We start from the raw sequence: 12951 nt of genomic DNA, 5'->3' as shown, positions 1-12951 counted from the left end.
ATTGTGGTTATGCACATTGTGGAACAGGCTTCAAGACATAAGATGTGGTTAAATACCTTACTATTTAAGTGAACCTTTGTTCTGTCAAAGTCCATTATACACTTGTGCATGGCTGAATAACACTTTGGAAAAAAGATGTAAGCACCTCCTTTAGGCTGGGACATCAACGGGACAGGATCAGGTGAGTGGCATGTATGTATCCTGGACTTTATTTATATTATTTTAGATTTGTCTTAGAATTCAACCTGTGGAAGAGGTTTAAATAAAAGGAATCTGATTTATGCGCAGTCTCTTAATAGAATGTTTTATTTAAATGTGTTCCTATTTTCTTCATCTACCTTTCAGTTTTCTATATGTAGTTCAGCAAATGTGGATTAAAACCAACATCTTATCATTGCATATATACAGTACAGGGAAACGCTTAATGCTCCTATTGATCATCAAAAACCATGATAGCTATGAGATCAAATGGAATAATAATAAAAAAATTATACATCAAGGAACAGGATGGACTTTGTATGTCAAATATGAAGCCATATATGAGCCGACTTTCTCCTAATGGTACATTATGACAGATTTTGTTTATATCTAATGCTACATGCCTTATAATATATGGTAGTGAATTAAAAAAAAATTAATTTGGGGTTTTAAAAAAGAACTTAAGAAATCCTGCCTTTGTGAAGTGCTGGAACAGTTATACGGAAAAAATGGAGATACATATATAGAAATATAATAATATATGTGCAATAAACAGTACAAAACAGATTTGGTTGGCAGGGTTACTATGTTCACTCTTTATTATGGAGGCAAAGTGCACATGTTGCAGCAAGAAGTGTACTTTGTCATAGCACATCCAGCTTAACAATTAACACCTGATGAGGCTGATCACATTCTGATTTCAGCACATTCTTAATCTTATTATTATTATTATTACTATGAATATTCATCTTAGTAACAGCATTAGTATAATTATTATTCTATTTATTTTGGTGGCTTTTACTAGATTAACTATCAGAATCCATTAACAGAAAACAAAACAGTCTAAATGCCCATAAGAGTATCCATAAAGTTACTTGGGAGAATCAAATGTTATATACAGTTCAATTTTATTTCGAATGAACATCACAAAGCTGCTTTAGAGAAAGCCAACTCTAGAGTCGGAAACCCTAATAAGCAAGCCAGAATATGAATGATGAGATAAATTTATAAACAGCTGAAATTAATGTTGGGGAATTTTACAAAACCACTACATCTTCTTCTATTTACATTTTCTTACAAGTTCTTTTTGCAATCTGATATTAAAGATGTGATGTAATAGATAGTTGTGATATACTACTTTCACCATACCTTACTGATAAGCCCTGTGTGTTGTTAAAGCATGTTGTAAAATAATTAAGCAGGCAATGATGGGTGTGCAAATTTGATAAGATTGTGATAATCGTGTAACAACAGACTTCAGACCTAAGCTTGGTCAGTGACTGTATAAAACATTTTTCTATTAGGAGAATAATGGCTGGGCCAAAACCTCGAGTGATTGCACTTTCCAAGCACGAGGGCCAGACCTATGGCTTTTACCTAAGGGCTGAAGAGGGGATAGAAGGTCATTTGGTTCGGGCCTTGGAGATGGGTGGTCCTGCTGAACTAGCAGGTCTGAAGGATGGAGATCGCATTATCAGAGTCAATGGAATCTTTGTGGACAATCTGGAACACCTTCAGGTACTGTATAAACTAGATTTTAAGACTATAAACTAGACATTTTAACCTCTAGTAGATCTAACAACAGATCTTTTAAGAATGAAAATGTGTTGTATTAATATACTGTAAAACATTTAGCAAGTTCAAAGTTTTGGTTACTCACTCATTGGGTTGATTGGGTTTGGATAGAGGATGCAAGGCAATCCAGTCATAGCTGAAAAGGGAAAAGGAAAAGATGCAATAATTCTTAGCCATATGTCTGGTGTTGTGAAAAATCCTGGAACCTTAAGAGAATATATTATAGTTATAATATATATTATATATTATAATACTATATATATATATTTTATATATAATATCACAGTAATATATACTAGAGATTACATTAACCAGAAGTCAGAGGGCGGATAAAGGAGTGTTTATTATAGTAACTCAGTAGACAGGAGAGGAAAAAGTGTAAACAGGGGATTCAGGGCCAGAATCGGAGGAAGAAGAGGAGAGAGAGAGAGAGAGAGAGAGAGAGAGAGAGAGATGCCTTAAGGGAATTATGAGTGGAGTCATAAGACACATGGGAATAAACCCCAGGATGTTGTAATAATTTTAAGGTAATATATAACTAGAGAATAAAATAACCACACTTGAGTCAGAGGGTGGATAAAAGAGGAAATGTTTATTATGAAAACTTAGTAAACGGGGGTAGTAGGATTGTAGCAGCTGGAAGCCGCCATGACGTCAGCAGGCACTGGCATTGGGTAGAGGGAAGGACGAGGATGGTGAGGGAAGATCCGGATGGTGTGACCAGGATGAATTGGCTGACCCTGAGGCGAAGGATCTAAGGGGAGATAAGGGGAGTTACTTAGTAGAGATAGAGGAACTGAAGCTTGAGATATGCGTAAGCAAAGAACTCCATTTGTACACAAGCAACATTATGGCAGCAATAGCTTAGCAATAGTAACAATATAAGATGACGAATAGATAAGAGCTTCTAACATCATAACTTTTGACATAAACCAGACTCATAGAGTGACTTATAATCAGTAAAAAATCATGTACAGAAGAAAATAGCAAAGGAGAAACTTACTCATTGTACTGTAGTTGAATGAAGGATTAATCCTCAGGACGTCTGTCATGAAAAAAACTAAGAAGCAAAGGTAACATTGACCAGGAAGTAAAGCTCTTTTGAGCACATTTTTAATAACAATAACAAAATTGTTATTTAGAATGAAGAAGACCGTGGTTCCCAGACCTTAGCTCATACATTGTTATATAGAATGAAGAAGACCCAGGTTCCCAGACCTGGGCTCCCAGACCTGGGCCCTGGGAACCAAGGGGAGGAAAATCCGTAAATGGGCATATGGGTAAAAGGTGATGGGAAATAAGGGGATTGTAGGGAACAGGATGTTAGGTTACTTAGAAAACATAGGAGGTAATTCCGGTAAATAAGGTAATATGAGGAAGGATACCAGGTGGAACTCCACCGTGGGACTGGGAACGTGCCTGAGAGGATGGGAACCAAAGAGGAGGCACCTAGAAGCGCCAGGGTATATATTGAGGAGATTTTCTGAGGCTCCGCGCTCGTTTGTGGGAGGGGGGGTATGGGGGACTTTACTTTGCAAACTTTACTTTGCAAGAAGCTTTTCCCTTGCAAACTTTACTTTGCAAGAATGTCTTGAGAGTTTTGTTTTTGATTGCATGCAGATACTCTTCATGAAGATGCTCTTTTTGGGTTTTTCATTTGTTACTTAGCAATTTCTCTTAGAGAAATGTTGGCTGATTGACCACAATAAAGAAGTTTGCTCATTCTCATCCAGGTCTGAGGAGCTTTCTCATTGTTTTATTTGTATTAATGTTAGTGCTATCAGTAAATTAAGTGTAATTAAAAACTATAAAGTATAAAAGTATTATAAAGTATATAAGTACGAATCACCCTGCGATGTGTCGACTTGGAGACGGGCTCTAAGTTCCGACACTGGCTCTGTAATTCTTGATATGAAATCACTTCATATCTAAACAGCAGTCCAGCTATGAGTACTAAAAACCACAATTTGCTAGACGTGACATTTTCTAGTCAGCAGTTAATTAGATATATAACATCATCTGTAGATGGTGCCACACGGCTAAGAATCACTGACCTAGGTTTTATAATGCCAAGTTAATGGTGATTATAAAGCAGTTATCAAGGACCTTAGCACTGCAACGTTGCTTTTTTACCTCATCAGGTTGCGGATCTAGTTAAGAAAAGTGGATTAACTGTCACATTTCATGTCCTGGGAGATGAAGCCTACCGGCATGCCAAAAGCAATGGGATAAACCTTGCAGAACCACAGTCCCCTTCTGCTCAGAGTCAGCCCACCATGAACGGAGTCTCTGCACCAGGCCCTAAACTCAAACTCTGCTTTCTGCAGAAGTCCAGCAATGGCTTTGGTTTCTCAGTGAAATCCTTTAAAGGTGAAAAGATTCTAGACTCTACAACATTATACTTGAAATCATCTTAGTGATATACAATTCACTCATTTAAAGGATTGTTCGTTGTTCTCTGAAATCTCAGGTGAAGAAGGAATATTCATGACCGATTTGATTGCGGGAGGCATCGCTGATAATGCAGGGGTTAAGGCACATGATCGTGTGGTGGAGATCAATGGAGAAAATATAGAACGTGCTACACATGATCAAACTGTGGAAAAAGTAAGCAGTTTTTCAACACTACAAATGCTGAGAATATTCTTCTGTTGAAGGTGATGTGTTTGTTTTAGAATGAAAATAATACCAGGCTCTGCTTGTTAGGTCAAAGCTGCTGGAAAAAGTGTGATGTTATTACTTGTGGACGAGGACACGGACAAATACTACAAGAATAAAGGCATCGCACTCGGAGCTGGACTGGCCACAACGAAGTACCTACCGCTGAAGCCTCGCATAGCTGAAATCACCAGAGGAGCTGACGGTTATGGCTTCTTCCTCAAGGCAGACCCTGAAACTCCAGGTAGGCATGTATGAGGAATAGCTAAGAGTGGAACATACTCTGTTAGCATCTTAGACATTTAACAGTATTCAAATATAATTGAGAGCTGCATGGTGTCATGGGAACCATATTACAGATGTTGGAAGGATTAGTATTAATGTAATCATAGGCTGCTAACATCATCCATATGTGCAGCTTTATATCTCACATGGAGACCAGGAAGGGAAGGGAAGGGAGACAGACAGACAGACAGACAAAGAGACAGACAGACAGACAGACAGACAGACAGACAGAGAGACAGACAGACACTAATTCAAGCATCCAGTAACAACATATAGATAAATAAGATTATCACAAAAACAGTGAAACTAATGACCCCCCCTCCACCCAGTTTGATCCATTACACTCTTATATAGTATTACATGTTAGAAAAATGCTATTATAAACAATCATTCATGCTATATAGTCATTAATAATCATAAATAATCATTCACGCTCATAGTCAACAAATGGCTGCTGATTAAGACGCATTAAGTCTGAACACTTGTTGAGAACATCAGATCATTGAGCAGACAATTTTTTTGTATAGATTTTGTATTTAATTTGTTATGTATGTATTTGTTATGTGAAGAAAACACAGGTTTGTGCTGATTTTACATCTAACTACACACATTTCTATATATGGTGAGATTACAATATGTTGTTGTCTTTAAGGTCATTTTATTGGAGATATCGACCGTGAGAGTCCTGCAGAAAAAGGGGGACTGAAAGAGATGGACCAGCTGGTGGCTGTGGATGGAGAGGAGGTTATTCACTGTACCCATGATCAAGTGGTAGATAAAATACGTCAGTGTGGAAATCGATGCTGCCTCCTGGTGGTTGATGTTGAAACAGACAAGATGTACAAAATGGTGAGTGTTCTCCCCCAGAGTATTTTTTATTTTATTTTTTTTTCACAGTTTGCTCAAATCTGTGAAAATCATCTTCTAGGTTAAATAAAATTCACCTAGGTGACCTCACCCTGTCCTTTTTGTTTCCTGCTGAAAGACAATAGATAGGAGATTCAGCCTGTATATGAGGTTTGAGTATGTGCTTGTCTGTGTTTTCATTTTTTTTTTCCCAGGGTGGTATCTCTCCTTTACTTTACTGGGAGGAAACGAGGAGTTCCCCGCCTCAGCAGAGCAATCCTGAGCCTGAACCTAATGTCACCCCAGTCCCAGCCGTGCCTGATGCTGCTGAGAAAATATATAAACCCAAATTATGCCGCATGGAAAAGACCGCTGCTGGGTATGGATTCCACCTCAATGGTATCCAAGGAGTGCATGGACAATACATCAAAGAGGTGAGGAGAAGCTGAGAAATACATCTGAAGAAATACCTCAGCAAGTCTCATTTACATACAGTATTTGGTTTGGAGAGTTCTTTACATTTATGAACACTATGCCTGCCACACTGACAGGTGGTGAAAGGCGGAGCAGCAGAAAGAGCCGGGCTGGAGGATGACGACATTCTGGTGGAGGTCAATGGGGTGAACACAGAGCAAAGCACACATGAAGAAGCTGTGAATCTGATCCGCAGTAGCGGAGACACATTGGTCCTGCTTGTAGCAGAGAAAGATGCCTATGATCACCTGAAAGCTAAGGGAATTGCAATTACCCCTAAACTGCTGGATACAGAGAACACACCAGCTGAGTCTCGTGAAAGGGTAAGCATCAGTTAACCTCAGAAACTCAAATCTCATTCCAGTACTATTACTATACTAACACCACTAACCACTAACACCACTAACAAGTGTGTTATGCTCAGCTTTGACTATGATCTCTGGTTCTCTGTTTCAGACACCCTCCGTTTCATCTACATCGTCATCAGACAGTGATGATGCAAGGCTTTAAGAAAGACAATTTCATGCTGCTAATGGGTTTTATTTATGTGGCGGCAAACTGAAATGCACAAAGAAATGAAAAGCTTTTAATGTAAGCAGTCAATAAGTGCACTGCTGAAAAAGACAATGTTTTAAAAGGAAAGCAGTCATGTGCTCGGTCCTCTCAGACTACAGGAGATTACTAATCTACAGTTACTTTTGAAGTTGAATATATGTGTGATGTGAGGCCGATAATACAGGGCTTACATTTGAATACAGGACACAAATTGTCTTTAATCATGCCATGGTCACGTGTGTTAATTATGTAAGACCCTCTGATGCCTTTCATATGCAAACTTATGTTTTTTGCACCATAATGCAGTTTGTATTGGCAGACACTCTGTACCATTTAACCTTTTTGCACCAGTCTATCTCTACTTTCTTGCACACAAATACATTCCCTGAGTTAATATTTGAAGTCTAGATATTCAGCAGTGAGCTATTTACTCTGCTTAATATATATTATGAAGTAATAACATATATTCTCTCATAAATAAAAAAATCACATAATCGCTCTGTGCCATTTTGTGGTTATGTTCTAAAAAAAAAACAAGATGTTTATTTATTGCATGGAAATTTTCACATGGACAAATCCGATGTCTTTTGGGTCATATGATGATGCACAGAAACTGAATTATCAATGAATTTATAGTGACAAACCCACCAGGACTGTGTTGCTAGCAATGCTGACTGTATGTCTGGTCCAATAAACAAAGACAAGGCAAAAACAAAAACAAAAACAAAAAAAAAAACAACAACACTTTTTCGTCTTTTTTGTGAAAAACGTCTATTAAAATACCACCATGGGCCATTAACTGCAATAGAATTTGACTAATCAACTAAATACCCATTGCCTTCAAACCAAACCATAAGCATTTAGTCTCTTCCTGATTCAGGAAATTCAGTCCTGCTAGAATTAAAAAAAAGAAACAGAAGGAAAAAGCAGCGAAACACTTCAGTCCTTATCCCTCGGATAAGCTCACTCAGTAGGTCACATGGCCATGTGCTTCTCAGGTGCCTGCTTGTGTGCCAGGTAGAGGAAGAGGATGCTGGACAGGGCACTGACGAGGAAGATTACATCAAACCAGCGGTGGTAGAAGTTGAACTGCAGCTCTCCGAGGACCTCTGTTACGATGGTGCGGTATTCCAGGGGCATACTCATGCGCATGAGCAACACAGAAGACACAAAATACATCCCCTATAAACACACACAGCAAATTAGTAACACACTAATTATCTTACACAAGAATGCATTCGGATGATTTTATAATGTGAGGTGTTTTACCATGATCTGGGCCAGGACCAACACGATCACATTGGATGACTTGCTGCTGGAGATGGCATAGAAGAACTGAAAAAGATCATTGAGATTTAATTACAGGGCTATTAATTAGTATTCTAGACTCAATACAGCAATGATGGGAAGGCTTTTATGGCATTTTAGTATTTTTACATTTACATTATTTATTACATTTATTATATACACTGATCAGCCATAACATTAAAACCACTGACATTATAATAACATAACATTATGTCATTAAAGGGTAACCTGTAAAGGGGTGGAAAATATTAGGCAGCAAATCAACTGTCAGTTCTTAGAGTTAATAATTTGGAAGCGAGCATAAATATCTGACTGATTTGGACTTGTGATTGCTAAATAACTGGCCTGGAGCATCTCCAAAACAGAGATGCCAAAACATGCCACACTACAAAAACTGTTCAGATATGGTTTGATGAACATGGCAAAAGGTTCAACTGTTCAACAGGCTCTAATTACAAGCATCTATGATATGGTATGGCTGATCAAATAAGCCTGATCCATAGAAGCCCCACCTCACAGCTTATAGAAATTAAAGAGTCAGCTCAGAAAGGCTTGGTGTAATGTCGCAGCAATTGTGTGCACTGAAGTCCATGCCCTGAAGAGTAAATGGATTTGCTGGCACAATGAGGACCTAGAATATATTAACCCGGTGGTTTTAATGTTATGGCTGATTGGTGTACAACTAAAGAGCTGGCCTTGCTCAAGGGTACCCCTGGGATTTGATCACACAACAACCTGCATCTTAAACTGATTATTACTACTGATCAAATAACACTTAGTCTATTGATAAAATGATGAACAAATGCCCCTTAATTTACCTTAGTGAGAGTGATTAAAAGGCCTCGGATGGAAGTGACGATGATGATTCCAACCAGGATAAAAGAAATGTGCTGAGACCAGAATTTGACCTGTAATCAAAATGTAAAACCTGAGCAGCTCTTAATAATAACAACAATTATAGCTCAATTTGGGGATTATAAAACGTAATGGTAAAGTACGACGTTCTCAGGACAGAAAAGCACAATAATTAGACATGCTAAGCGTGATCACTGGTGAAATTCTGTATAAACCTGGTGGAGTAAGAAGACAGTGGCGGCTTAATCAGACTTAAAACTGATTAATGAGTAACCAGAACAGAGACAGTTAGCTAGCTCACCTTTGTTCTCAGGTTCTTACATACGACAACATCTCACAGCACGTAGTTATACTTTGGTGTGTGTGTGAGTGTGTGTGTGTGTCTCACATCAAACTGAATTCCCAAGTAGTTGACAGTGATCTCAATCCCTCTCGTCACTGGGTCAGTCTTCCCCACACGGTCAAAGACTATGTTGATGGTGGCCTAAAGCAATCGCACTGAGTTAATGTATAAAATACACACATATTCTGTTTAGATGTATTAACATGTCTACAACACTGAAAAACAACATACACTCACCATGAATATCTTCCACACACAATAAATAGAGAAGAAGTAGCCCAAAAAGTTGAAGTATTTTCCTTGAAACGTCTTTGAGTATTCTATCCGCTCCTGATCACATAAAAACAAGACAATCTTTCATACGCGTGCATGAATTTTGCTAGAATGCAATTTGCAAACATCATGCCCTCGGTCACCGTCTTTGTCTCATGTCCAGTGGTTAAACAAGTGTAGATTAAAACCTTAAGTATGAACCACACAGTAGACGGTACATACTTAATCAGTAGTAACGTTATATCTTTAGGATACGATTCGCAGTGGATTTTATATTGATCTTTGTCATTTTCACCTTGGTAGCCTGCAGGTCTACTGTCTCCAGGAAGAGCTGTCTACTGAGCTCCTCTAGAGCATCTACCTCATGCTGGATCTGAGACAGATCTGTAGTTCTTCTATCAAGGAGCATCAATTACAATTCACACCACAGAATTCATTATTAATCTTGTGTAATCTATTAAAGGAATATAATCACATATTAAAATGATCAGTAATAAGGGTATGAGCAAGCAAACACACTGATGGAAGACACAAGCATTACCCAATTCTACAAAGCTTGAGAATAAATAAACGTGTGTCAATGTAGACGCTTGCAGTCACAGCGAAGGTAGTTTTGCAAGCCAGACTTTGGTACAATCTGCTACCTTTTGTTACATGATCAAGAAGTACTGAGTTTTATAGGAAAACGTTATTGAACTGAAATGAGTTACAGAATGTCTAATTACAAAGAAAATGCTATATATATAATACAGAAACCATCTCATATGCACCCATATGCTGAGACTGCAGCCTTCTGAAGCATTTGGCAAGAGAATTGCATAAAAATCACACACTGTGGACTGCAAGCTAAGCATCTAAGGCTTAGACTGTGGAAAAAAGGATACTCTCACTGCCTGAAGGAGAGGAAGTGACACTCTTGAGCATCCCCCAGAATCCAGTCTGTTTGTTTTGGTCCTCTCCTCTATGGTACATCTGCCTCCTCGTCATGGCAATTCTACAAATAGGAGAGAGTCAGCTGAAATTCTGCATTACTGTTTCTAAAGAAAATACTCTAGATACAGATTTTGAATACACAGACATAACATCAAAATTAAATCCATGGTCCGCCTCTTGCATTGTCTCCGTAACTTACCTTTTCTTTTTACTGACAATCATGTCCATGGTCTGAAGCAGCCGTCTCTCCAGGGCCAGAATGTCACTGTCTGTTACATTCCTATACACAAACAATATAAATCTATAGACTACGCTCTCAATTTTAGCAGTATGCACTATTAGATCTTCACAGTTACCTCAAAAAATAAGACATATATGTGTAGGGGCAGTTCACAGCACCAAATCCGGACAGCAGAGCCATCAGTGTTACCCCAATTACCCCGACACGGCTGATGAGCTGCTCTATAGACAGAATACCTGAGAAAGAAAAAGCTCTATAATGTTAAAAGGAATTCTTGAATGCTTTACCTTAAGTGAGTACATCAGGCTTTCTGAAATAAAACGGTTCCTTCTTACCATGTTTTGGACTTAATATGGGAAAAGGGTCTCCAAGTTTCCAGAAAAAATACATGAACGTGAACCAAACAACACACGCAAATAACAACCTCTGTCTGTGCACTGTAAAATACAAGATCAGTTTTTTATTTTGTTCATTTTACCAATATTGAAAAATCATTTTTGTATATACTTTTTTGTAAATGCCTATGTACAATCGGATTAAAACAACATTCCGATCCACTTACACAAACGTATATTGCTGACCACAAAGTAGCCAATGTAGAAAGGCACTACAAAGATTAGAACCAGCAGTATAACATACAAATTCAGCTTCCAGTGAAAATATCTGGACCTGCAAAAGAAAACAAATGCAACGTCATTGAAAATTTACAACGTGTTTAATGTGACCTAAGCGTTCGATGACGGTCGAGAAACTTACGTGCTACTTAATGCTCCAAGGATTTCAAAGATAATGAGTTCAAACATTGTGCAGGAGAATGCAAACATAACCGAGAAAACCACTTGCACCACATATTGTCGCACCTAGGAAAAAGACGCAAGAAACCTCTCTCATAATAAACATTATATTAGACGCCAACTGTGATAACAAACTATTGATCAAATAAAACATGAATATCGTACAGTAACATACAAAAAAGTACAGTTTAGTCACAAAAAACAAAACAAAAAAAAAACATTTGATAGTTTGTATATAATTTGCTTTTAAGCCATTCAATGCAATTTGCACATGTTAGTGTTTACAATGCTTGACTTCTCACTTGTCAAACTGAAGGATTGTATGAAATGTTGGTTTTTATTATCATTACAAGAGCTGTCACTTCTTTGGAATGGAATAGAAAAAGTTTGTTACTGGACACAACACTAGACCAGATCTAACTTGGTGCCATGAGTCTATGCAGCACTTCCTAATCTATAAGGTGTATACTGTATATAATATATTAGAGTTATTATTATATTTATATTGCAGTGCATCAGTACCTCATAATCTTTAAATAACTGCCGCATAAAAAACAGCCAACCAAATCCGAAAAACAGCAACTGCAAAGAGAACAGAGAACAGAGTGAGCTGAGCTTCCTGAGCTGAGCTGAACACTATGGGTTTAGTTAGAACTGTACACAATAATGTCAACACTGACCTGGGAAGTAAACATGATTACAGAATCTACAAAGAAAGACATGTTGACGTATATGTCCGGTTTTAAACGCTTTCATAGAACATATATAATAATCTACTGACGCGTCACTCGGGAAGCCGATAAACTGTAACGATAAACATTGTGTCCCGGTATCGGTTTAATAATGTATTACGCCTTCGTTACTGAACGAATGCACTTTTTTCCGGCGCAAATTGATGACATCATGAACCGCGCGTTGTCAAGGAGGATAAATATTGAACGTCTCTGTGAATCCACCGCTAGATGGCGCTCTCTAGTTACTTTACGGTTCTGACCACGCTGCCCGACACACTACATAGTATGTTCAAACAATATTTATACAGTGGTGGTATTATGGTATTTCACATACTGTTCAGTACAGCACCATATTATTTATATTGTCTGTCTGTCTGTTTGTTTGTCTCTCTCTCTCTGTCTGTCTGACTGTTTTTTTGTCTGTTTGTTTGTTTGTCTGTCTGTCTGTCGTCTGTCTGTCTGTCTGTTTGTTTGTTTGTTTTTCTGACTGCCTGTTTGTTTGTCTGTCTGTCTGTTTGTTTGTTTGTCTGTCTGTCTGCCTGTTTATCTGACTGCCTGTTTGTCTGTCTGTCTGTTTGTTTGTTTGTTTGTTTGTCTGTTTGTCTGACTGCCTGTTTGTTTGTCTGTCTGTCTGCCTGTTTGTTTGTCTGTCTCATTTCTTCATTTCTAATTAAATCACAGTTCCCTCATTTCTAAGTGTTATCTGTGAACAGCTGTTAGATTATACAATCAAACAGCAGATATATTATGATGTTTAAGGATGTTGCCTCTATGCCAATGCGGCCAGATTTACTCACTGTAGGAGATATTTTAAGCCTTTGTGCTTGCATGTGTTGATTTAGAAAATGACAGTTTAGTATAAAAAAAAAGTACAGTTTC

At 38.0% G+C, this 12951-nt stretch overlaps 2 protein-coding genes across 3 annotated transcripts; one reads left to right on the top strand and one right to left on the bottom strand.

The window, feature by feature from the left end:
• The first annotated feature begins 57 nt into the window (after positions 1-57).
• Positions 58-7087, top strand: pdzk1 (PDZ domain containing 1). Of its 2 annotated transcripts, none has more exons than XM_060876237.1 (9): positions 58-192; positions 1503-1716; positions 3915-4143; positions 4244-4380; positions 4480-4675; positions 5369-5565; positions 5778-5996; positions 6114-6359; positions 6493-7087. In XM_060876237.1, coding segments are annotated over exons 1-9 (1494 nt in total). In that variant the 5' UTR covers positions 58-190; the 3' UTR covers positions 6547-7087. The 2 variants fall into 2 exon arrangements, with proteins under 2 accessions (XP_060732220.1, XP_060732221.1); XM_060876238.1 differs by having other exon boundaries at positions 61-181.
• Positions 7088-7098: 11 nt separating this feature from the next.
• On the bottom strand, positions 7099-12216 carry si:ch73-390b10.2 (Golgi pH regulator). The gene is made up of 14 exons (XM_060876239.1): positions 12019-12216; positions 11861-11920; positions 11301-11404; positions 11107-11213; positions 10880-10981; positions 10660-10780; positions 10503-10583; positions 10255-10364; positions 9666-9754; positions 9335-9427; positions 9143-9238; positions 8718-8807; positions 7861-7926; positions 7099-7773 (listed from the first exon to the last, which is right to left on the bottom strand). Exons 1-14 carry the CDS (start codon positions 12058-12060, stop codon positions 7567-7569), a joined length of 1368 nt encoding a protein of 455 aa, XP_060732222.1. The 5' UTR covers positions 12061-12216; the 3' UTR covers positions 7099-7566.
• Positions 12217-12951: the final 735 nt, after the last annotated feature.

This window comes from Tachysurus vachellii, chromosome 8 (assembly GCF_030014155.1).
Source record: "Tachysurus vachellii isolate PV-2020 chromosome 8, HZAU_Pvac_v1, whole genome shotgun sequence".
Taxonomy (NCBI): domain Eukaryota; kingdom Metazoa; phylum Chordata; class Actinopteri; order Siluriformes; family Bagridae; genus Tachysurus; species Tachysurus vachellii.
The sequence above is the reverse complement of the archived record's forward strand: the minus strand, read 5'-3'. Positions and strand labels throughout refer to the sequence as shown.